Below are 23,386 nucleotides of genomic sequence, written 5' to 3'. Positions count from 1 at the left end.
TCTGGATCTTTTTATAAACCCACTAAAATAGACTTTAGGAATTAATGATAACTACTAGGGACACGAGGGTTCACAGGACGGGTGTTAATCTGCAGTGTTTAACCCTTAATCCTACAAGAAACCATATTCAGTCACTTCAGCACTCAAATTGGCCTCCCAGTTGAGATCAGGATATCCTGCATATAGTGATGTAGCACCCCAATCCTAACACTACAGCACAGGTGGGCAATTCATTTTCCCCAAAGCCACACCAATGAGTTCACAGAGAGATTCAAATTTATACTGAGCAGAACTGAGTTTAGTTTATCCATGTGGTCCTCCACACCAGTCCCAGTGCATGCAGCCCCTTGGGAAAATTAATCTCCCAACCCTGCAAGGTGTGATCAACATAAAAATTAAATGTCAAAAGCTACAAATTCTTTTAATATCTTCCAATTAGACTTAAGGGTTGAAAGACTTAATACTAGTGAGTTAAACTGGAGAGTAAATTTGTTTCTATTAGTATGTTACTATGATTTAAGTATAGACTATATACAAAAGATTGACTGATTTTTTTTAGGAGCCAGATGTGAGCATATTGGATGAAAGGCCAGTGATACAACCATAAAGCGCTAACATGTGTATTTGCTAATTAGAGCCAATTAAAATACCTGAATTTCACTCACTAAAGCCGAAAAACAAACTTCTTGGAACAGACTGCGCCCACACAAGATTCAACACGTAATTTAGTGACAGCCTGTTGTGTGAAAACGTGCTATAATCCAGTGCTATCAGGTAAACAGCTTCAACTATAAACTAGCAAAACATAAACAGGAGTTTGTGGAAGCTGCTCTTTATTTGAAAAAGAAAAGAAAAGACTTCAGTCATTGTCTGCTACACGTTCTAATTACATAAAGAAAACATCTGCGGAGACAAACGCAGAGAATATCCTGAATCAAACTTAGGTAGAGTCAAATTTGATTGAATTGCTTTCATATTTCATACATCTTTCAACGTTTGCGTTCAAAGAACAGTCAGGTTTTATATACACAGAGCACCGATCAACAGTGCGTCTCCTCTGCCACCCTGCCCTCGGGATCTTTTATACAATTAATTTACAACTAATCTGCGACTCTTTTCCCCTCCACTGGACGCGCCATCCGCCCTCCCACCCCCGCCCCTCTCACTGAGGAACTGCAGTGTGGAAAGATGTGTGCAACATGAAGACAACTCGTTCACATTCAGAGTAAAGGCAGCCTTGATTACAGTCAGTGAGTCAATGGCATGCCAAGCTTAAAGCAAATGGAGCCCACCACCCAGTGCGACGCCTCAGATTCATGGATGAAGTGTGTTATTTTTTTGTTTTTTTGTTTGTTTTTTTCCAACTAGTCAGAAAAACGGATCCATTGCAAAGTAAAACCCTAGGCACAGAATCAACTATATACTGTTAACTGACTTGTACTCTAACCCCTGCATTTTAATTACAATGGGGACTGTGAAGTCCTTCACCTAGTAGAAAATTTCTTAACACAAAAAGAATATTTAGTGCTCTATCATTCCGCTTAATAGGTGTCATTTATATAATAGCTATTATTTTTTTTTTAACTCTATCTCTTAATGATAGTCTGAGATCCTTGTTTAATGCTGAAGCACTCCCACGTGTTCTGTAGTTTTTACATTATTATTATTTTTTTCCCCCAATCTTAAACCAATAATCATAAATAAATACAAACAACACACAAGGAATGTCTACTGTAAACACGGTAAAAAAGACAAAAACTAAACAGGTGTAAACGTCATTAGCATCACTACTTAGTGACAGTTAAATAACCGTAGGGAATAGATGACTGATGACTGGATCAAGAAAGGGAAGGACTGCTCTACTTTCCCTTCCACTCCCTCCCCTCTGAACATCAACCCTTTACATCCAACCACAGCATGTCCAAATACATCAACATTTAAGTTTCTCAGCACCCAAAACTATCTTTACAGATTACACTGTAAAACAGATAAGGAGTCCTCTTAAGGGGTGGGTGGGTTAGACAGCAGCATCACTCGACGTCTCGGACAAGTTATAGAATAATGGGTGTGAGCTATCGCCAAACGTCATCTGGACATTGTTAGCATGGTTTCTGACAGTCGCTGCACCGTTGTGTGAATGTTTCTCTGAAGACTGCAACGAGGACAAAGTTTTGCTGCTTGGGTGCTTTCATCTTCCAAGAGACACTTCCTTCAAATTACATGAACTGCATCTGCAAGAAAAGGTCATGCACAATGTTAGAAACTCACTAAAGTGCCTGCAGACATAATCCAGTCCAGCAACTGTTAACAGTCAAAACCTTACACTTCCTCCCTCTCACAGCATGTCTGATATATCCTGGCAGTGATAACAAGTCAGAGAGGAGCCTTCTCTGTTAAGGGCCTATGCGACTGAGGCCTAAGACCAGTTGATGACTGGTTGCTTGGGAAAACCAATGTATTCCCTGACTGGTTGGCAAGTGGTTCCTGAAGTTTACAGGTGAAATCTGTTGAAAAGAGGGTGCTGCTCCAAAAAACCCCTCCTTGCTTCGATCACTGACAGATTGCCATGGTCATCTGTAGTTTGGATGGTAGATCCTGAGCTGTCAGCTGCTCACCCAGTGGAAGTGAAACTGGGAAATGTGACAAACTGGAAACAGACCATTCACCTTTAACGTACAACTTTTGCCTTACTGTTGAATCCAACAGTAGCATCTTTTATACAAACCGCAAGCAACCAAAGCAATCAAAAGGAGATTTTTGACCAGTTTCATCTTGCAACTATCAGCAACCACTTGCCAAATGGTTGGGGGATGAATATTTCTTTATCCAGGTTGCTACTGATTAGTCTCTGGGCCTATAGGACTGGGGCCTTAAATTAACCCAAAATCTTCATATCTAGGAGTCTTAACACTGTTAACCATGAACCAGCCTGTTCATGAGCACATTCTCTAACGACAGCACCATGAATACAAAGAGCATTCAAATTTATGCTGAAGTGTTTCTTAAGTGCAGGGCTTGTTGTTTTTAGACTTCCTGAGTACAAAAACAAACAAACAAAAAAGGTATAGAAATTGTTAGCAGTGTTGAACTTCTCCTAATTTAAGCTAGAGTAGTTAACAGAATTAGGTCCACTATTAATTAGTGTGGTTACACTAAAATAATAGAAACTTGATGGAAATTAGTCTGACAACTGTGAAATTCATATTAGTGGCTAAATCCCACATAGTCGTTAATTTCTATTACACTATCTGCTAACGCCATCATTTCAAACACAATGTTTGTTTCTCACATAAAATAAAAATAACTCTATTTGGATCATGATGATTAATTTAATTTTTCTAACACATGGATAGCTTCATTAGCAACTACTGCTTATGTAATTTTTTGAGAGCAAAATCAGACATTTATCATTAGTGTATATATATATATATATATATATATATATATATATATGTGTGTGTTAGGTCAGAGCTTAGCAAACATGTTGTTAGTTCACCAATGGTTACACAGTTCAGAGAAAACAGGTTTGAGCAACATGTGGTGATAGTGAATGAACTAGGGGTTAGAATGAGTATGGCTAAATCTGTCAATAAGGCAAGAAATCCGAGCAACACCACGTTAACATTAGTAAAAAGCAATACATCTAATCAGATGGAGCAGATGGATTTATACTGAATACAAATTAAACAAATGGATAACTGGACATGCAAAGCATGCAAGTGCATCCACAAGCAAAGAGCATGATGTACCTAAAGAGATGCTCTACAAGAAATCCTTGAGAGAGAGGTGTGCAAACGGGTCCTGTCCAGGGGCTCGGAGAGGACTCTGGCTGGAAGGACTAGAGGCTGCAGAGGGCTATTTCAGGGAGAAATACAGGAGGTAGGAGGACCAGAGGAGAAGTCAGAGTCAGTACAGAGACTGAAGGAGGGATGAGATTAGTCTGGAGAAGCTGTGATGTATGAGAGAAGGGTTAATAAAAAAAAGGCTTTTTTTTTTTGGAACAGGGAGTCAAAACAAGGGAGATGATTCACAGTTTTTGTCCCATTCAGCTCTACAGAGTGAAGGGTTCATTTGTTAAAACTGTCATCATCCTCAGCAATATCACACTGACAACAAAGCTTACACAGTGACTAATCATGGTACACATCACAGCACAATGGACACACCAGTTTACTCAACCTGATAACTGTGCAAACTTTACTGTGCATCAACCCGGAGCAGACTAACGTGCACCCACCTGAGCACTAGACACAGAGCTAAAGGGGTTGGGTGGCCTCATGACCGGCTGGGAGTACATCATGGTGGGCGGATTCATCATCCCCATAGAGCCCATTTGTTGAGGCTGCAGCAAGTTAAACATCAATTTCAGAGGGGTCAGTAGTGAGCACAAACAACACAATCACATCATCCTGAATCTCTCAGCTCTATCTGCTGATGAAAACTGAATATTAATATTTATAGACTGAACTAAATAAAAAACTACTGAGAATTTACCTCTCACTTTATTTATCAACCTTGCGAATATTTACAACAGCAAACAGTGACTCACTTGACCCACTTTAAGTGCATTTAATTAATTCTCCAAGTGATAAAGAGCACAGGAAATATTTATCTAACAAACTGATTTGACAACATCCTGAATGGATATGCAGCTCATTTTTCTTTCACACTTCAAAGCAAATGAGGAGTTTTACAGAAGCTTTCCATGTACTTACCATGCCATATCCCATCATGCCTGTGGGTGTGGTGGCAGGGAAGGCCATGATCGACGGAGGCTGAGGAGACACGAACAGGTCAGGTAAGACAGGACAAGGCAACAACATTAAATGTGACAGCCACGGTGACAGGGGTACAAAGGTCGCGACTCAACAGCTGGTCTAGCTCCTTTTTAATTACCTCCTCCTCGTCAGTGCACGCTGATTCTTTACTTTTCATACTGTGAAATATGGAGCGCAACAAATGGAAACCTTCGAAGCTTTGACAAAATTAAACGATGGTTACTTTATGAGCAGATAAAAACCTCTACTCCCACGACAATAACGTGCAGCCACACTTTGTTTTCCCCATTTTACCAGTTTTCCAGCACTAATGTCTGCCGTCTAAAGCCCTCCAGGGCTTGTTAAGCCCTACTGATTGTGCGAAACGTCCATTAAAAGAATCGTGAACAACATAGCTTTACACTGCTGTAATTTTGTCTCTGTACACCTCAACAATGGGTTTGAAATAAAGCAATCAACATTTGATTGAAGTGAAGACTTTCAGCTTTAATTCAAGGAGCTTAACACAAGTATTGTATTAATGTGGCTGTGGTAAAGACCTGACGATGCATCTCAAGGGAGGAAACTCAGCATTTTGCTTGATTTAGCATCCAAGTTTTTCAAAAAATGCCCATATCTTTATGTTAATTTGTCCAATTATTCTGAACCTATTAAAAATGGACGTAATTTGTTAAAACCTTGATTAAAAGCTGAGGACTTGCACTTCAATCACAGCCTCATCACTTTACTTCAAACCCATTAAGCTGTTGTGCAGAACCAAATTACCAAAACTGTGCTTTTGTGTAAATACCTATGAGTGTATCTGACAGATGGTTTGTTTAAAGCACCAGCTACCTGTTCCAAGGTTCTGTTTATAGCTATGGGTGTAATTAGTAACAGAGTTGTATCATTTATGTAAGAGAACCCAGATGTTCTGGTTTCATGTCAGCTCTCTATTTGACAGCAGAATAAGAGCAAAAGATCTGCAGTGAAAAGTTTGTTTATGTCACCATGGAGACAGGGTTCCAGGTCGTAGTTGGCGCCGCCTTGGGCTGCCAGTTGGTGCCGCCGGTCATCCTCTTCTCCCCTGGCTGGCTCCAGTGGATATCACTGCGGATTAACACAGCCAATGTTAGCACCAGCCCTTAAGTGGCCCGAGAGCACAGAGCCGCTAAAGCGCATGTGCGCATACACATACACACAGAGCAACGAAGCATCACTTACTTCTTCATCGTGCCATTTCCAATGCCGAGGTCTGAAAAAGGAAATACAACGAGCAGCTGTTAGCCTGCAAATGTTTCCCCCCGTTTAATGAACACGTGCTTTAATTAGAGCAGCTAAAAGCAAAGCATCACACTCACTGCCCACAAGGTTGGCCAGGGAGGAGTCAAGGTCATCTGACACCAACTTCTCTGGCTGCTGATTGGACGGCTGGTTAGAGCCGGCAAGAGTCGGTTTCAGGATGCCCCCAGTAATATCTGACAAGACAGAACAGAGGACTGGCTCAGAAAAGAAAAGATATTAGTCACAATGTAATAATGACAAAGACTGTCAGTAAAAAACGTATAACTGGGGCTTATTTTCTTATTATAAATTCTATTATTCATGAATTTTAAATCTTTCTGTGCCAGCTGACACAGTATTGCCTTTTTAGTTAATCTAGTAAACATAAAATTACTACAAATGCGACTAACGTACCTCCAGTGTTAGTCTGGAGAAGCTGTGATTATAAAAAAAACAACACTTTTATTCATTTGGATTTTTGTTTTCAGCCCTTTAGCTCAGTTTTTGGCTTCTACCTATTCCTGAAAAAAAGATATGGCCACAGCTGCCAACATCTGGAATCATTAAAGCTCCTGCAACACTTGTGTTATACCAGAATTAACAAGTATTCAGCGGCCGTGATCAGGGTCCCTTTATCCTCTTTTCCATGCACACCTTGGTGTCAGCTGCCAGCGGTATGGCACCAGCTAGTAGCTAACTAATATGATGTTTCTCTGCAGTTTGGTGTTGCCAGATAGCTTTGAGTGAAATTTAGAGATTTTTAAAAAAAAGAAAGAAAAGAAAACAGTTTCTTGTTTGGGCCAAAAACAGCGCTATGAGGGCAGGAAAGGGCGAACCAAAACAGCTTACAATGCCGATTACAAGTTCTGCAGTTTTCTCCCCCGAGCAAAACATATTATGTTAGCAGCATCTGCTTTAAAGAAATTAAAGTAACCACTAACAACGTGTGAAATAGTGGATATTTTCTTCTTGAGCGATTGAAAAAGAAAAAAACACCAGTAAGTGCTAGAGGTGTGTGCCTGTTTTGGACTGATTATATAAATGAAAAGGATATAATCTGTATGTTTTATGTGATTTATTCCTTCTTATAAAACAAAGGTGATGTTTTTGTTTAGAGGGCATTGATAATCACTCTCTGTAATCCTTTCAGGGTTTTCTGGAAACTGTTTTCATTCTCTATTCAAACAGATGATTTGAAGAGATTGAATTTGTTATTTTATCATTGAAATTCTGCACGTACACTGAGTTATCAGTGTTTAAAACACTTCTTAAAATCAATTATACCCACCAAAAATCTTTTTTAGCCTAACTCTGATTTGAGGTCTATCATCTGTCAGCTTCTCCACTATATGCAGTTTTTTGGCTGCTTGCAGACACACAGACAGTGTGGGGTAAAAATAACCCAGAAGAAAAACAACAGTATGTTCCTGCATTGGCGACTTGCAAGATGGGGCTGAGAGCTGCAGGTGTTTCAGCTGCATCTGACGTCAGGACCAGACACAGCTATCTAAAGCAAATAACATGACTTAGTGCAGTTCTAAATAGCAAGATTTCGGTGTTTTTCTTCAAGCAACTACAGCTAAAATAAATGGTAGAAAAAAAAAAAACATTAATGTGGTCCACTTTTTAAAAAAAAAAAAGTCTTTCAGATATTTCCTCCCCCTTTTCCTGAGAAAAGAAAAACTTTCTTCAGCTAAGTGAAGGAGGGCTTTTGATCCATCATCTGTAAACTATAATTAAGCACAGTCTGCCTTACTAAGAGACAAAAAGCTATTGCACTGGTATTGCCAGTTCACTTGAATGTAAAATCCTTACCATCAGAATTGAGGCTACTGCTGCCTGCGGCTTTGGCTCCAAAAACGGACTCAAAGTCCACTTGCAGTCCCCCTGCTGTTGGCTGTGGAGGGGCCTGTGGTGTTGAGTATCCTTCAGAGAGATGAAAGAGAAGAGCGCTGTAGTTACACAGTTACAAGATGAGAAATACTCTAAAAACTGACCACGGCCTGGACCCAAGGTTTCTGCACCAGCACTTCTAACTACAGGAATTCTAGACATTTGAACAGGGAGCAGAATAACACAGCTTCCTCTACAGGATGGAAAAACAGCATTGATCTACTGATGAATGAGGCAGAGAGATGCCTTCAGTACTCTACCTCTGAATAGACCTGCTACAGAAGAGGGCTCAGTGGGGAAGGGAGCCTGATGTGGGAGGTGCTGGGCAATGGACACTGGACCACAGAAGGAGTCTGACACGCCACAGGAAGCAAGAAGAAGACAAAGAAGAGAAAGAGAGGAAGAAAGAAAGTATTTCAAGGCCAGGCCAGAGAGACATGAAGGAACTGACAGCAATATTACGTAAAGAAAGACGAGAGCCAACATGTACAAAAGTTATTAAACTCTTAAGCAAAATTTGAGGAGGATAATGTACTGCAGCAACCCAAAGGCAAGCATTAAAGGAATAGTTTGACATTTTGGAGATTAATACTAATTGCTCAGACTAACATATGTTACACTAACTTAACATGAAAACTGAAAATAGGTGGACACCTAAAGAAAATGGCTGGTGGTAGATCGGATCAGCTGGAGGAACATTATATTTTGATTGGTTGTTTTTCCTGTCAAGCAAGTGATGCAGCTGTGAGCATTCACAAAAGGTCACACGGCAGCTAGCTTGGTCAGACTTTGCCAAATTGCTTGCTTAATATCAAACTGTTTTGCTGCTGATGAGAAGCATGAACCAGTGAATTATTATTTTTTTACACTGATTGAAAAGACCAATAGTTTCTGTATGCTTTGATACCCCACCTAAAAGAAATGGCTTTTAAATATTTAAAGAAAAAGTCTCAAAGCTCAAAATAACATTATACAAGGCTTTTGATTAAATCCCAGTCCTTTAACCAGGCAAAGAGTATCAACAAAACTGTCATACTGTAAAGAAGTGCCACAGTTTTGGTTGGCTCACGCTTCAGTCTGAGGGGATTTACAGTAGTATTATTTCTGAGTGACACACTGACTAAAAGAGTTCAAATTGTCTACATTTTGACATAAACTCACCAACCACAAGTGACTTTGAACGTGACATGGTTGTTAGTGCCACACAGGCCAGTCTGAGCATTTCAGAAACTGCTGATCTGTTGCAATTTTCCCACACAACTATCTCTAGGGTTTACAGAGCACATCAGGTGCCACTCCTGTCAGCTAAGAACACAAATCTACAGTTTGCACAGCTTCACAAAAACTGAAAAAGACTGGAAAAATGTTGCCTGGATTTTGAGTCTCGATTTTTGCTGCAACATTCAGTTGGTATGGTCAGAATTTAGCGTAAAGAACATGAAAGGATGGATCCATCCTGCCTTGAATCAACAGTTCAGGCTGGTAGTAGTGATGCAGTTGTGCAGGGGATCTTTCCTGGCACACTTTGGGCCCCTTACAGGGTTCGTACGCTTTTTTTCAGGGTCAAATTCAAGCACTTTTTAAGCACTTTCAAGGTCCCTTTTTAAGCTTTTCCAGCACACAGTTGCAGCAACTGTGACGTTCACTAGTAGAACTGACACACAAAACAAAACAAAACGACTACACTACACACTAACTACACAAGACAACACACTAACTTGAGACTCCAAACATGATAAACATCACAAATCTCTCACGTATCAAAACTCTCTCTCTCTTTTTCGCTCACTCGCTCTCTCTCTTCCCTCTCTTCCCAACAACCAAATACCACATGTTGCCGTATCATTTTTTGATTGGTCGACATGGTACATTTTTTCCCACCAATAGGGAAGGAGTGTTTTTTCTTTTTTCACTCACAAGCAAAGCGTGTTTGCTAGCGCTCTCCATAAAAAACGCAGTTTTTACCGTTTCTTCCCGGAGTAAACGCCACTGTTTTATTCAGAACCGTCCCCCCCAAAAACATCGGCTTTACGTGACCTATCAACACAATTTAAAAACTGGTATATAGCTTGAAGTCCGCACATTCGACCCAAGTTGAAATGGAGACTCTGGGTCCGTCGACCCCAGAGGGTTAATCAGAAAGCCTTAAGTTAGCTAGTTATGTATCGGGCTAATGTTTAAAGCTTTCACTTGAGTAAATTAACTCATATTACTGCTAAGTAATGTTAGCTAAGTTCACAGCATATTCCGTAATAGCGCTGCCATACTGCATCACACTCAGTGCATTTCAATCATTTCTCCAGCGAGTTTGATAGCTAGCAAAATAATAACCATAATTTAAAAAAAATAGCATGTGTAACGTACGCGTATTGGAAAATTATTTACTAGGACTCACCTATCATGCGACTGGAGAACGCAAACTCCGCCATTGTTGTTTTCCATCAAACACTCATACGATAAGCATACCATAAGCACCCATACGAACCCTGCCCTTAATACCAACTGAGCATCATTTAATCACTTGCTGCTGACTACATCCACCCCTTTATAATCACAGTGTACCTGACTTCCACTAGCATAATTAGTTATAGCTCAAATAATCTCAAACAGGTTTCTTGAATAGTTAAGTTATTGAATGACTTAAGTGTATTCAAATGACCTCCACAGTCACCAGACCAACCCAACAGAATATACTTAAGATGTGATGGAACAAGAGAGCTGCATCATGGATGTGCTCCAATAAATTTGCAGCAACAGTGTGATGCTACCATGTCAAAATGGCCCCAAATCACTAAGGAACAGCTCCAGAGCAACGCTGTCACGGTCACTGATCCAACCCCGTACTCACCCCTAACCTAACCCTAATTTAACAAATATTACCATTTGTTAAAATATTTTCCCAAAATGTCAGACCTTTCCTTTAACACTAGTTTCTGCCTATATTTCTACCATGAATGACAAAATAATGGCTCTTTGGGGGAGGGAGGGGGATTTGCATAGGATCCTATGTTTGCCAGGAAACATAGGCTGTGATGGGGAGCCATCATAGTACCTGAGATGGAGTGCTCTATCCGCACTGTGCGTTTGTAATTGGTTGAAACGGATGAGTTTGTGTCAATAAAGGGATTGTAACGATCTGGAGAATCAAAAATAGTGTTGGTAAAAGAAGAACATATTTCCACTTAAAGCTCTAAGGCATCTTTGCACTACAATGCAACACCAAACTGTTCATTAAAAGAGCCCAAACTACCTCCACAGCAGGACATGGAGGATGCTGTTTGGTACATGAGAGGAACTAAGAGGCTAAGAAGCTAACGTAATTTGAGCTTGAGCTTAGAACAGGAAGACAGGAAGAGAGAACTGAGACGTGTATAAGCAGACAGGTAATCAACATTCAAACTAAACCAGCAGAGGGAAAACATGCAGGCTAATCATGCTTATAAGAAGCTACACAGAAATGAACAAGCACGACAAGACTTCTGAGGAGAAACAAAATGATTCGTTACCACCAAACACTTCATGACCAGATGTCCTAGAGGAAAAGCTAACACCGTCTGAAGACACGACAGGTAAGTGAGTGGCATCGACAACGAGTTTTGAGAGGAAAGGGTTAAGGTTTGGCATGGAATCATCTCCAGCTTCAGTAGACGTGAAAGGATCTATGCGGGCAGAGGAAAGAGAGAGAGACAGAGAAAAGCAAAAGACAGAAGAAAGTGGAGAGCAGAGGAAGAGGTGGGATTCAGAGTCAGACAACAACAAGAGAAGGAAAGCATGCAGAACAAATAAAGTCCAGAAGCAGATGTTGGTTGGAACGTGATGGGAGAGGCGACAGTTTACCTGCCCATGCTGTCGCTGCTGGAAGCCCTGTGGTGCCTGATTGCATGGAGGGCTGGAAAGTAGGCTGCAGGTCAAAAAGGTCGCTCTCCATCTTCACTGCACTGTGGACAGAAGAAAAAAGCCTGGTAAACAAATCCATAATACAGGCCCGGAAACTGCTTGATTGTAGTGTTCATCCTGGTCTCTTCTGATGAAAGCGAAAGCATTTGCCAAGAATGTTTTCATTAATCAAGAACGAAAGCCTAGTGGGGAAGGTTTACCCTTTTTTTTCTAAATTAAATATTATGCTTTCATAGCTCTTGTCATATTTAAATGTACAGATTGAGCAAAATTACTTTATTAAAACTTTTACTTTGTCATGTGGCTCCCTGATTCATAAATACATCATCTTATACCACCGACCACCATTAGTACATTATTTTAATAATGTATGTCTTTTCCAACCTGAAGTCTCTCCCTTCAGCTTTTCAGTATAAATACACTCACTTGTTACTTTATTGGGTACACCTGCTCAGTTGCTCATTAACACAAGTATATAATCAGTCAATTTCATGGCAGCAATTCAATTCGTTGAGGCACGTAGAGAAGGTCAAAACAACCTGTTGAAGTTCAAATAGAGCATTAGAATATTTCAATGAGTGGCAGCTCCTGAGGCAAAAATGCCTCGTTGATGTTAGAGGTCAGAGGAAGAAGGCAGCAGTAACCTGAATAACCACTCACTACAACTACGGTATGCAGAAGAGCATGTCTGTGTACACATGTGCTACAGGTAGTAGAAGACCACACCAACTGTAATTAATGCTGTTCTTAAGCTAAGAACAGGAAACTGAGGCTAAAATTTGCATTTTTCAGAAGACTGAAAAACATTTGTTGTTCAGAAAAATCTTGATTTCTGTCGTGACATTCAGATGGTGAGGTCAGAATTAAGTGTAAACATGAAAGCATGGATTCATCCTGCCTTGGTTAAGTCAGGTGGCGGAGGTGTAATGGTGTGGGGACATTTTCTTGGCACACTTTGTGCCTATTTGAACTAATGGAGTATCACTTAAATGCCACCGCCTACCTGAATATTATTGTTGACCATGTCTGTCCCTTTATGACAACAGTGTACCCCTTTTCTAATGGCTGCTTCTAGCGCCAATCTAATAATAAACTGACTACACCTCTGAGTTACAGACCGCAGCTGTAGAAGAGCAAGCACTATGAAGGGTGAAAAGTACCCGTTATGCTTTCCCTGGGCACACGGTGAGATCTTTAAATGTAATCTTTTGAATGATCACCAGTCTCAAACCCAAAATCAAGAAAACCAACAAAATACTTTTCAGCTGACCACCTGATTAATAAACCGCTTCAGCTATCTCACATGTACATCCTCTCATTTCACTACTAGCATGAGCATCTCATCACGGCTGTTTGAATGCCTTCTTCTGCAACGACAATGCTGGCAAAGGTTTCCTACATTTCCTAATTACTAACAATTTTATATGTTATAGATTAGTTACTAAAGCGCTTTTTTTTCCTGAGTACAAAATATAGATGTAAGCAGTACCCATTGGAGCAGCTGGGTGTAGAGAAGAGATCAATGGCTGGTGCTGTGCTGATAGTGCCCCCAGTGGTGGAGATTGGTGATGTATCAGTCGTGGCAAATGAAGGCCTCTTGGAGAGCTCTTTAAGCCTTTGTTCCTGATGAGTAATGAAGTCCAGTCAAAAAAAAAAGCCAACACTGGGGAGATTTAATGCATGCCACGTGAAATAATGTTTCATTTTTCGTTTCAAAAATGCATTAACCTTGAGAGCTTTGAGTCGAGCCTGTTCCTCCTCGAGAGCTGCCTGCTTCTCTCGCTCATCGACTTTAGTGAAAGACATCCCTGTGCTGGCCAGTGATGACACAGCATTGGACAGAGTGCTGGCCCTACAGGGAAACAAATTCACACCAGATGCAGTGCAGCACAGATAGTCAGTCAGTATGACTGATCCAATATAAATGTTGAGGCAGTTGCTGTGATCCAAGGCAAAAATAAGAGGATTTATATACCTGCTGGCTGCAGTGGAATCTTTGACCTTTTTGCCCTCTAAAGAGGCCAAGTGTTGCTCTAGAGCTTCGAGAAGGCTACTAGGAGCCTGTCGTGACAGAGAACAGAGTCAGTGACTTCCTGAGACAGAAAATGTAGTCTACATAAACATGAAGACCATAAAAGACAGTGGTGAGCAACCAAGATGGAGTACAAAACACCACACCATGAAAACTCAGGTGTAGAGAGCCAATTTATGTCTCTGATCAGCACATTTTTGGTAGCTTTGGGCTATTAGTTACCCACCACTGATCAATAACTACATTCCAGCCAAAGAGCTACTTTGGATGAGAGTAACATCTGTGTGGGATGACGTACAGCACCACAACACTTTCAGCAACCCGGCCGTTGTTGAAGTGGCGGTGTCTAAGCACAACGGGGCAGCCATTTTACAGGAGATGAGCTACGCTTGCTTACACCTCAATAACACGACCAAAAGTGAACAGAATTTTACCACGGCGAGTGTTTTTTCCTTCAACTGTTTTTCACCACGATGTAGGAGACAGAGTCAGAGCAGAGGCATGCAAAAAGACAACACTGAAGCAAGTCACGGACATAGAAGAAGAAGAGTGGAATGATAGTACTTACACAAACTGTGAACTAAAGTGGAAAGATAAGGGGAAAATACAGAATATAAAGGTGGTGACAGTGAGAGGAAAGGCTTCTTAGCTGCAGTTTTTCGGGGGTAAATTATTTATGTAAAACTGGCCCCCCAGAGACGAGCACAACAGTGTGCACAGTTTATTGTAAATTATGAAACATCTGCCACTATGCAGGCTTCAACTATAGTGTGAGGACTCCACACCTTTATTTACTGTCAGAAGAATTAGAAGAAGGTACTAGGGGCAAGAAGAGAAGGAGGAGATTCAGAAGAGGAAGAAAGAGGATAGGGAACTGGAAGAGAGGACCGCCTCCTCTGGCAGACATGCGCCCAAGAAGGAAATCATGCAAAGTGACTAATTGTAAATAATATGTGAGCCGAGTTTACTATATTCTAGTCTAACAAGGACAATGCTAAATCAAAAAAAGAAGAAAAAAAAGCAGTTAGAGCTGCCAGTAACAGAAAGAAAAAAAAAAAAAAAGTCTTCCTAATAAGAGAGGAAACCTCAGGTTTTCTGACACTTACCTGTGAAAGGTCTGGAATGTCTCCTCGATCGATTCCCACCTGCTGTTAGAAAGAAAGAGAGAGTTGCGTTTGCTTCCCTGCACTCATGACAGCAGGAGCATCTGTGGAGATAAATGTAGTCTAATTTACCTCTGCTACTTTCAGGAATTCTGATATCCGGGTCATTCGAGTGAGGAACTTCTTGTAGATGTCCAGACCTTCTTTGCACTGAGTCTTCTTCATGTCAAAGTATTTCTCTGGTTGGTTATATATAAAAAAGAAAGACTGTATTTACTTGGAATGACCAACAACAGCACAGAATTTACAAAGAGAAGGTGAGTCCACAAAGGTCTTACCGAGCAGGTTGATAATGCCTTCATTATAAGCAGCAAAGAGCCGGATGGAGTCTTTGAAGAGCAGCATGAAGGCTGCATTGATGACTCCATTAGTCAGCTCGTTGGCATTGACCTGAGGGAAAGCAATCAGCCGAGACATTTATCTTTAAAGCTTCTGCACAGCGATTTGTTGACACACAAAAACAAAAAGTCTGCTTCTGAATTAGGGAAATACAGCAGTCTCGGTGCACTCTGCACACTCCAGATGAGCAGCTTCTTACTACACGAGCTGCAGAACCACGGGGGGGTGGGCTTCACCTTAAACTCACATTGAAATCGAGAAGGGCGTCCATCTGGTTCTGAATAATGGGGATAGTCTTCAGCAGCTTCTCTGTATTCATGGTCCTCATTACGCCGTCCACTCTGTGTGGACACACGCAGAGTCGGAGCAGGCGAGGGCAACGAGGAGAGGAGAGGAGAGATGGGGAAGCAAACAGTGCAGATATTAAAACAGGCTGACTTATGGGTTTACACTGATGATAGTGCTGCAAACAGTTACTGATAAATCTGTCAGCAGGCTCTAAAATGTAAAAAAAAAAGAAAAACAGAAGAAAATGTTGCTGTAATTTGTCACAGCTGAAGGGGAGATCAATCTGAAGCCTAGAGATTTTCTGTTAAACATATACAGCTTCAAAAAATTGTTTTAAAAAATTAAAAATTAAAATCTTCATACTGGAGAAGCCAGAACAAGCAGCACCATTTAGCACAAAGCTCTATTGTCCAGCAAACTAGTGTTCCTCCATTACAACAACAAAAACTATATACTAAATTTTATTTGGAAAACAAATTACAGACGAATTACAACAATTCTGTTAACTCTGCTGTAGAAGTATAAAAATGCTCAACAATTAATCGTTTGTGGATCAACTGATTATTTTATCATTTGCTATTTGACTCTATACACTTAAAAAAATATGGGTTATTACTATTAATTTGATACAAGTGCTGCTGAGATGGCTTAACAGTCAAAAATGCAAAAAAAGAGCCAATTTAGACAGTTTAGACAATGTATTTAAAGCCGTGAGTAACTGATCACTATATTTACTATTTCTCAAAGGTAAGAGGATGAATTAAAACAACCCAGCTTTAGTCAAAATGAGCGTTATTATTTGCTGCAGATGTAAGCATTCTTTCTTTAAACATATATTTAAAGGGAAAGCACGTTTACAGCTTTTGTTGTAGATTACATCGTCACAGAATAGGAAATCTGTTTCAGTGCTCACCCGCGTTTCACTTTTGTGAAGTCAAAGGCAACCTGTCTGTATGATACTGCTTTCTCATTCAGGTATCGACTATACCTCCTGATGAACGTAGACATGTCATAGCCTGGACGCAAGACAGGAGGTGACAAATAAGCATTTATCACAATTTATTTTGTTGAAACTTCTGCGATAAGAACAAAAAAGTTACCTTGTAGTCCACTTTTGTCCAAGAAGTTACTGAGGTTGAAAAGTGTATTCCTTGAAGCCAAATACTGGACAAAACGCTGCAGGAGGGGTGACAACAGTTAAAGACAACACCACTAATTGGTGAAACAGACACTTAAATATTCTGCCGTTAAAGTGGAACCAGTTTATTGTCTTGGATCGTAATGGGAACAGGATCAAGTGTCTCACCTCATTGCCGTAGACCATGAGGTGGTGTGTAGTGATGAGGGACTTAAACACAACCACCCAGCTGGTGTTGGTGGTCCTCTCAAACAGCGAGTCAGCCAGTTGGGGAATGTTCACGTTCATCTCGTTGGTGCAGTGAATCAAATCTTAAAACAAAAGAGATTTCATACAGTTAAATTAGAGTTTTTAATAACTGGAGGCTGTCCAGTGTTGTCTACTGCAGTCTGAATGAGGCATTTTACTGCTTTTCTAGGCTTATCTGAAACTCCACTGTTCTGACCCATGGCCTGAGATCCCAGCAGTTTCCATTTGTCTGCTGATTTAGACGCATTTTATGCCAACAAACATTTTTAATAATGTTCATCAGGAATCCATTCACAGTGTATCATAATTTTTTTGTCAGACAGGCCTTATGTTGAACCAGCAAACAGACCAACACCTGCTGCTGTCTACTGTGACAAAGTAGAAACTAACAACAAATGCGCAAACTAAAAACTGGTCTACAGTGTTCATCTGATTTCCATGTTTTCTACAGCAGCTCACTGTGCTCACAGTAGTGTTCAACTTGTTCACCTGTTAACCCCAACGTTGGCAAATAATCCCAAAAATTACGACGCAGGCTAATTCTCATTACTACGTTTTGTGCTGGCGATCAGTCGAGACAAAACTGAAAATGGTGAAGGAACACTGTTCAAAAAGAGATCTGAAAATGCTGTAAAGACCAACTATGTTACTGATGTTTTCTAATCTAACACAACACCATCAGTTTAACAGAAAACACCACTGAAAATACAATCAGCTAAGACACTGTAATTGATCAACTGTTAAGAAATTGTCCAACATTTGTGGTTACCAGAATTATCACTTGCTAAACAAATGTGACCAACAGCTTTAAAACCTGAGTATTTCCCATCTCGTTTAGTCATTTTACAGTTTAATTTCATATTGTTGGACATAAAATAGGTGAATATTTGATCACAAATCTCCAAGTCCAATACGCGCACCTAAAAAAATAATACTGTATCGTTGATCTCTGTATTATTAATGGCAGCTCTGGTGCTGTTTCCTCTAACATCTGTCAATCTTAGACTTTTTTTCTGCTTCACTTAAAGTCTAGGCAGTTAATTAAACAATCACACCAATAACTTACAGATCAGGTAGTAACAAAAGGTTCTTGTAGTCCTGAAGTCCTGCTACTATTCTATCCAAAATCCTCTGGAGCATTGAGGTAAATTGGCCAAATAAGGGTATTTTAAAAAGGCGGTTTTCCACATAAAATTTGCATGATAATGAGTAAATCATCATACTGTTGTCCGAGTACAATCAGGGATCACTGCAGCAGAAACATGAAACTAATCTAGCTTATTACTGGCAGCAAACCACCCTTCTATCAGACCAGCATAAAGTGCAGGGCCTAAGATGTTAACCATACATGTTCTGTCCCACTTCCTCTGATCATATGCTCACCCCGCACCCATATGCTGGTTGAATGATACTACTCGAAGCAGCCGAGTACATCAGTGCTAATGACCCTGCCATTCACAGAAGCGATCAGACTGAAGGGGTAATTGGGCCTCCATTTCTGTCCTATATTTGACTTTTCAAAAGGCGGGGGACTCTAAGTAGGACAGGATAACCTTCCACAGAAGCAGCAGCAGAGAAGTTAGCATGGGTGGCTGAACTGCCCAGAGAAGAAAGCGACGACAGAGAGGAGACGAGGCAGGAGGAGGAGGAAGATGGGGGAGGAGGATGCACTGACAGCACTGTCATGTTATAATCAGCCTGCTAAATGTCCACAGTGGCTGACATGAACGATTTCTAAGTGAATCAATTCACAAGACACAAATGTATTCATGTAACTGTCATGACAATGAATGATGCCGCTGAACTGTGCGGCATTAAAAATAAATCCGCATTTGGTCCTCAATATGCAGTTTAAATCCATGTAACGACCATCAATGCATGATCAGCTAGAATGTGTTAAAAACAGGGCTTTATTTTAAAAATATTTATAATAGAGAATAATAATTTGCTGCTAATTTAGTTTATCTTGGAAAAAAAATTGAGAGAGAGACTATGTGAGCACAATAATATAAAAGAGTATTTTTATAACACTGATTTGTGCCTGTGACCCAGAAATCAGTCTTAGTGTGTCATCTTAAACATGCCTTTAGTCCTAAAATGCATCAGAGTGAGGACAGAGCAACTAAGAGAAAGGAGGCTTTCCACAGGAGCTATAAGACAGGATATAAATGCTGCATTAGTTACTTAAGTTGTGATAACTTAAAAAACAACAATGACAAAAATGTAAATGTGTGTAAATTCTTCCACCACATTTTGACTGGTCATTGTGAACTTTTTTAATACTGATCTGACATGCATCATAAAATAAAGTTGCATGCACCAACATTTTGGCCCACTGACTCAGCTCCACTACTCAAACTAAGCAGTCACTCTGGTACTAATAGGAATAACTAACAGAATGTATTTATTAACTGAATAACAAAATTAATTATCAACTACTCTGCAGACTCTGCTATTGAATTCCCCATCTTTATTTAAATGTGACTTTAAAGTAAAAGTTGAGGGTCAAACTATGAGACACGGGTTTTTTTTTTGTTTGTTTCTTTTGTTTTTACAATTTCTGGCATTTTGTGGATCAAATTGTTAATGAGTCTATGTTAATGACGTCTACTTAAAGCTGATTATGATTACACAGTGTCACATAAGAGGTGGCTATCAGACTTTGGACTTCTATTTACGAAGCACCTGTATAGTTTTAGTAGATTCAAAGTTCAGCTACACTACAAGCTACATTCACACATTTGATTTTTATTACTGTGCACTTTGAACTCTTCTTCCATTCCACGTACGCACAAACTGCCGAGTGCATCAGAATATTGAAAACTGACAAAACTGAACATTTGGTTGTCCCGTTTACTTTTTCCTTTGATAAAAGAAGTGCCGATTTCATTAACAATGATGCCGACTTTAGAAAAACCTCTATTACGTCGGCATTAAACTGGATGATTTTTGACATTTGAGAACTTCGACTTTCTTTTTACACTTGAAAACCTCCATTAAAAAAAAAGTATCTCCTATATCCAGATTTAAAGACATGGCTCCAACAAGTAGTCATTTATTTGTCTTCCTAAATAACCATTTAAAGCTAAAAAATGAAAACATTTACAGACTACAGCTTCACAAATGTGCAAATATAATTGTTTTCTGTTTCTACAATAGGCCGCATAAACGATCAGATTCCTGTAATGTTTCCTCTGAATGCATCTGGAGCCTGAAACACTCGACTACACACACACACACACAAACACACACACACACACACACACACACACACACACACCCCCCTTTACTGTCATTAGTCACAAGTTTTAAAACTTTGTGAAATATGTGAATCTGAAAGAATTCTGAGGATTATACAGATTAAAATTTACAGATATTAAGCTAACTGTGGCTTCTTTTACTCATAATGCACTTTTAAAAAAGCACCACATGTATTGTTCTGGTGTGTCTCCAGTTATTCACAGTACTTTACTCTCTAGTGAAAGCATGTAATCCTCCTAAACGTACTCAAAATGCAGAAAATTTGTGTCAAAATAGAGATTAAAAATTGAGAAAACATAAGCAGTTGAAAATAATCCCTTTGACTGCCTGCCAAGCCAGCTGACCGACCTTTCTTAAGTGTCAACATACAATAAGAGGGCCTTGTGGCATTATGTACGCACACACATTCAGGTTGTCCTGTGTGTGCTGAGACACATCTCAGTCACACTGGATTTATGGCTTCTGTTGGGATCAGTCCAACAGTGTATCACTCTGCCAACTTTCACTCATGTCACCTCAGGGGAGTCGCCTGAGCAGAACAACAGGTGTGGAACCTGCAGCTTTACCATCAACCCAAAATACTCACCACAGTTTTAGCTTCTTGAGTCCAAAAATCACTGTGCTGGGTTAGCAGCCTTGAACATGGTAGATAAATATACAATCCCCCCACCCCCACCCCACCCCCACACACACGCACAGTACCGAACTCTTATGAAGACACAGGGCCTTCATAAAACCATGTTCATTGCTTTAATTTCTGTGCATCGAAATGCAGAATAAAATTACCACTGCATCTTTAAGTACACACAAGCAGTGACCCCTCTGATGCACTCATAAGTCAGAGGAGGGTTTAAGCCCCTGTGCCTGCGTCAGGGTGCATATGTATTCTTGTCATAGATGTGTCATGTACTGTCGTGTCCTTTAAGGTACTCCAGGCACAAACTGTGATTTTTTTTTTTGCTCCTTCAGTGTCACCTCAGTGTATCAGCAGGTATCAAATTACTCACTCCACTAAAGATGAGAGCATTCCTGGAAACGTTGTGCAAGGGCCCACAGCTTCCTGATATATTTTGTAAGGATTTTCTGTATGAAGCAGCAGTCACATAAGCGAATTACGGCTATAATTTCAAGCTATGAGTAAATATAGGAAGTAGTGGGAGCTAAAAAAAGAAAAAAAAAAGCTAGGTTGACAGCAACTTATATGTAAAACGAAAAGGCTAAATTAACTGTAAGCATAAATAAAGGCTGTCAATCTTAAAATTCCTTAATTACGTTCAAAACTATGTCAACAAGGCCTGTGGTCAGTGTTTAAACAATATAACTAATCTCCCTGTCATGAGCAAGCGCTAGCATCTTAGCCTATGTAGCCTGTGCTAAAGGCTTTGAGGCCTAATAGCTCAACCATCGATATAGCTTAGCTTAGTTTCCACTGGTAAAAAATCCAGTGGTGGTTTTACCCCAAAACCCGTGTGGTGTTTAAAGATACTCACAATCCAGATGTTTCTTTTTCGGGCCCATTATTTCGTGCGTGGTGGCCTTGCATACTGTTTTCGACACGGCGGATCCCGTTACACTGTGCTGGGCTGCAGTTATCCTGTCCGTAATGCTCTGCCCCGACATCTTCGCTTCCAGTCAGTGCAACAAAAGGCTGTCAAATTATGAGGCTCGTCTGGGTTTGCCTTCAGATATGAGCTCGTACGAAAACAACAACAACAGCAAAAAATTAATAAACCCTCCACCTCCTCCTACACCGCTACCTCACCGGACCCCCCCGCTTCACCCACCTTGGTGGAAATGAAAATCAGAACTAAGGCTATGGCAGGCGCAGACCGAGGGAGGGCGGAATAATAAAGACAAGCGAAAAATGACAACAACAATAAAAAAAAAAAATGTTCGGTAGTTTATATATTGTGCCGCTCGTCTCCGTCCAGAATCAGTCAGTTTTTAAGGATGCCGTGATTGCAAGGTCCACTCGCTGACTCACTCGACCCGGATCTCAGCCTCGCTCTCATCCCGATGTGGCACACCAGATCCCTGCGTCTCTCCGCCCGCCTGCCCGCCTGCCTGCCTCCGCCGCTCCTCCTTCTCCTCCGCCTCCTCCCGCCGATATCGCCGCCGCCACCGTCGGTCGGCTTTACAAGCTAGGACTGAAAAAAGACCACTGAGGAGGGCAAATGGCGGGCCTGCTTTCCTCTTTTCTGTTATGAAGTGGGGAAAATACTTATACACGACACACTGTGCTGCAGATCCGGAGTCAGATTTGCCTCCTCAGACACGCCACTAGGTCCGCTGCCGTGCAGGTGTGTACAAACTGATCGCAGACCAGCTGAAATAAAGCAGATAGGCTCAGTCAGTGAGGCCTGGATGTCGAGATGAAGCCTGTATTTTGATTGAGGACAGGAGTGTGCAGTGAGAGTTGGACTTTTGTGTTTTCAGTATGTACAAATGAATAACTAATACTGAGTTTGACTAGTATATGTGATTTTAATTTATTTTAAAAATTTTAATGGCCAGTAGGATAAGCAGACCTCCTATTTACATGCTTTTCCTGATTTAAACTTAAATTTAGTTTCCTGTTTCTTTTTGCTGTGAAATGAAGTGGATATAAATTTATTACCTCAGAAACTGTTATTATTCCCTGTCAATAATAATGATCAAGTTCCAGTGTGTAAAAATGTGTGATTGCATTAGCAAAAGTGTGGCTTTGGTTTGCTAGAGCAAGCATTTTTCCCAGGAATGGCTGTGAGGCACAAAGAGCCCAAGGCTTCATGGTAGGTTGAACGGGTGGTTTATCTTACTCCAGAACACAGAGACTGTACAGTTATAAACTTGTTATGATAACTTCCTCCAGTCCTTGAGAAATTCCCATTATCACTGCTGAATGACGATACCCTCATTTATCTGTCTGGTCAACTTGGACTTGTCGCTAAGGCTAGCCATCCTGTCTCCTTAACAAGGGCTTTGTTATTTGAACACATCCACAACCTTTACAGTGAAACATATTGAACTAAATAACATCCGTAAATCATAACAGTAAGTAAGGTTGCAACATTATGAAGAAATGAAGAAAAATTAAGAAAAATTC

General features: G+C 40.4%; 1 protein-coding gene across 10 annotated transcripts; it reads right to left on the bottom strand.

Annotated features, from left to right (window-relative positions):
- Positions 1–816: 816 nt before the first annotated feature.
- On the bottom strand, positions 817–22,359 carry picalmb (phosphatidylinositol binding clathrin assembly protein b). Of its 10 annotated transcripts, XR_003213748.1 has the most exons (25): positions 22,086–22,359; positions 21,792–21,949; positions 16,960–17,102; positions 16,754–16,829; positions 16,567–16,669; positions 15,613–15,706; positions 15,305–15,416; positions 15,099–15,205; positions 14,970–15,011; positions 14,432–14,443; positions 13,807–13,892; positions 13,560–13,683; positions 13,321–13,454; positions 11,772–11,872; positions 11,441–11,593; positions 10,987–11,070; positions 8,195–8,287; positions 7,857–7,967; positions 6,119–6,235; positions 5,982–6,012; positions 5,768–5,867; positions 4,716–4,775; positions 4,238–4,342; positions 3,750–3,949; positions 817–2,231 (listed from the first exon to the last, which is right to left on the bottom strand). XR_003213748.1 is itself a non-coding variant. In XM_005459592.3 (24 exons), the coding sequence occupies exons 1-23, from the start codon at positions 21,919–21,921 to the stop codon at positions 3,763–3,765; spliced, it is 2,211 nt and encodes a 736-aa protein (XP_005459649.1). In that variant the 5' UTR covers positions 21,922–22,356; the 3' UTR covers positions 817–2,231; positions 3,750–3,762. The 10 variants fall into 10 exon arrangements, 2 of the variants coding, with proteins under 2 accessions (XP_005459649.1, XP_005459651.1); XM_005459592.3 differs by having other exon boundaries at positions 3,750–3,855; positions 21,792–22,356; XR_002064575.2 differs by lacking the exon at positions 14,432–14,443 and having other exon boundaries at positions 21,792–22,358.
- Between the last annotated feature and the right edge of the window lie 1,027 nt (positions 22,360–23,386).

This window comes from Oreochromis niloticus, linkage group LG14 (assembly GCF_001858045.2).
Source record: "Oreochromis niloticus isolate F11D_XX linkage group LG14, O_niloticus_UMD_NMBU, whole genome shotgun sequence".
Lineage (NCBI taxonomy): Eukaryota > Metazoa > Chordata > Actinopteri > Cichliformes > Cichlidae > Oreochromis > Oreochromis niloticus.
The sequence above is the reverse complement of the archived record's forward strand: the minus strand, read 5'-3'. Positions and strand labels throughout refer to the sequence as shown.